The sequence below is a fragment of the Trichechus manatus genome, unplaced genomic scaffold (genome assembly GCF_000243295.1).
Source record: "Trichechus manatus latirostris isolate Lorelei unplaced genomic scaffold, TriManLat1.0 scaffold00087, whole genome shotgun sequence".
Lineage (NCBI taxonomy): Eukaryota > Metazoa > Chordata > Mammalia > Sirenia > Trichechidae > Trichechus > Trichechus manatus.
Genome location: NW_004444023.1, coordinates 2,103,371 through 2,105,949, shown reverse-complemented (window position 1 = coordinate 2,105,949; position 2,579 = coordinate 2,103,371). Strand labels below are relative to the sequence as shown.

The 2,579-nt window shown below is 56.4% G+C and overlaps 1 protein-coding gene across 1 annotated transcript in view; it reads left to right on the top strand.

Annotated features, from left to right (window-relative positions):
• Nucleotides 1-2,450: 2,450 nt before the first annotated feature.
• BBC3 (BCL2 binding component 3) overlaps nucleotides 2,451-2,579 on the top strand; it is a 5,660-nt gene continuing 5,531 nt past the window's right edge. Inside the window, exon 1 of the mRNA XM_023736254.1 lies at nucleotides 2,451-2,579. This exon is cut by the window's right edge and continues 205 nt beyond it. Within this exon, the coding sequence (XP_023592022.1) occupies nucleotides 2,460-2,579 (120 nt within the window). The 5' untranslated portion in view covers nucleotides 2,451-2,459.

Here is a 2,579-nt window from a genome sequence, read left to right as displayed (position 1 = left end):
CGGCGGCGGGGTGGGAGGGGCGGTGACAGCCGAGGGGCGTCTGGGACTGCCGTGGGAGCGCGCGTGTGTGGGGTTGTGGAGCTGCAGGTGTCTCGCCTGGGTGTGTGCGTGTGTCTAGCTCCGAGTTTGTGCTGGGGTTTGCGGGGAGTGGTGGTGTCAGTCCAGGGGAATGTTGGGGTGTGTGTGTCCCTGCGTGCGTGTTGTGTGTCTGGGTCTGCCATGCCTGTGGGGTGGGTGCCCTGTTTATATGTGGTTCTACCTGTGTGTGTGTGTTCTCTGTGAGTGTTGGCTATGGCTGTTTGTGGATGGTTCCATCCGTCTGTGTTGCTTGCGTGTGCTATAGTGTGTAGTTGTGTGTGTGTTGCCTGAGTGTACTGTTTGGGTGAGTTTGAACATGTGTGTCTTGCCTTTGGGGGGGCTGTATCCATTTGTGCATGCGTGTGTTGCTTGAGTGAGCTGCATTTGTGTGTTTATATGTGTCTGCCTGAGTGTGTTGTGTCTCGGTGTGCTTGTGCGTCTTGCCTGTATTATCTGTTGATGGCTTTCTCTCTGTGTGTATCTCCGGGGCATGTGGCTCTGCTGAGCGTTTAGTTTATGACGGTGCGCCTGCTGAATGCCAGTGTTTGTTGTCTGTCCAGGTGTCTGTGTGAGTCCTGCGTGTGTGTGTGTTTGTATGTGTGTGCATGGTAGGGAGTTGTCTCGCTCGGTCTGTGTTTTGCCTGTGTGTCTGGCATTGGCATCTGGGAATTGGGGACCACGGCTCTGTGAGGTCTATGTTGTCAGTGGATTTTGCTGCCTACCTCTCAGATCAGGCTGTGTGTGTGTGTGTGTGTGTGTGTGTGTGTGTGCACGCGTCTGTGCACGCGCACTGGGTCTGAGGGGCTTGTCTCTGTGATGGACTGGCTCATGTGTGTCATGTGGGCTGCGTGTGTGTAGTGTTTATGTCCGTCACGTGAGATCAATGTTTCTGTCAGGGCTTTAGGTATGTGCTGCTGGGGCTGTGCAGGATTAGTTAACTGCGTTTGCCTCTGTGTGTGTGTGTGTGTGTGTGTGTGTGTGTGTGTGTGCCGGGGCCTGACAGTTGGTGAGAGAGTGTCTCAGAGTGGGAGAGAGGGGGGCAGGCTGATGTCTGTTCTTGTGCTGGTGTGTCTGTGTGTTTGCTGGCATGTGTGGCTCTACATCTGGGTCTGATGATATGTGTGTGTGTGTGTGTTGGGGTCTGAGAGTTGGTGTTGAGTCGGTGTGTACTGGTTGTGTTGGTCTGTGTGTGGCTGTGGCTGTTTTGGGTCGACGTGCCTGCAGTTCAGTCCTGGGATGTGTAGCTCTTGTCTCTTGAGTGAGTATATGTCTGAGAATCCTGGCAGTGCCTATTTGTGTGTGTTTCTGCCAGTATGGGCTTGTGATGGCTACTCTGTGGCTGTGTGTGTGTGTATGTGTCCCTGGGTTTATCAACAGTGTGGGGGATTTTGACAATTTGTATATGTGTGTATGGGGATGACGGTAGGTTGTGCCAGCTAGCCTGCACTGTGTGTATGGCCCTTGTATATGTGTGTGTCCACATTTTCCTCAGTGTGTGTGTGTGTATGTGTGTGTGTCCTTCTGTCTGATACTGGGACCATCTCTATGTCTGTGTGCAAATGGGAGGTGGGGTGGGAGGCCAGGCTGGCCACTCCTGTGTGAGTGCTTGTGTGTGTGTTGTGTGCCCTTCAATCCCCGGCGCCCCCATATACACACTCCACAGTCCTCTCCATCGGGGTCCTGTGAGCATCCCTGTGTGTGTTGTGGGAGTGTCCTCCATGTGTGCCCATCCCTGTGTTCCAGAAGTTTTCCAAACCAGCCTATGTCCTGTGTCAATCTCAGGTTGGGTGGGAGGCCAGGCTGGCCACTCCTGTGTGAGTGCTTGTGTGTGTGTTGTGTGCCCTTCAATCCCCTGCGCCCCCATATACACACTCCACAGTCCTCTCCATCGGGGTCCTGTGAGCATCCCTGTGTGTGTTGTGGGAGTGTCCTCCATGTGTGCCCATCCCTGTGTTCCAGAAGTTTTCCAAACCAGCCTATGTCCTGTGTCAATCTCAGGTTGGGTGGGTTTGTGTTGGAGGCTGTGACAACCATGACACACAAACACACACAAACGGGCCCTTCCATCTGGGTCTTGTGTGAACCCTTCTACGTGCCTTGAGAGCCATCCTATGCCTCCCTGCCCCCCATGTGTGCCCAGCAGCCCATCACCATGTGCACAGGTTGGCTGTCCAGCCCCTGCCCTGTGTCAGCCTTGGCTGGATAGGTGTCCTGTGTGAGCCCCTCTGTGTGCTGTGGGCGCCTCCCCTGCCCCCCTGCCCCATGTGTGTTCATCACCATGTGTAATTCTCGGGTCGTGTGTGTACTGTGGGGCCCTGTGCCCCCTGCACGTCCCCGCTGACCTGCCCCTCCCCTGTGTCCCGCAGGCCCCAGGGAGCGCCATGGCCCGCGCACGCCAGGAGGGCAGCTCCCCCGAGCCCGTAGAGGGCCTGGCCCGCGACTCCCCGCGCCCCTTCCCGCTCGGCCGCCTGGTGCCCTCGGCCGTGTCCTGTGGCCTCTGC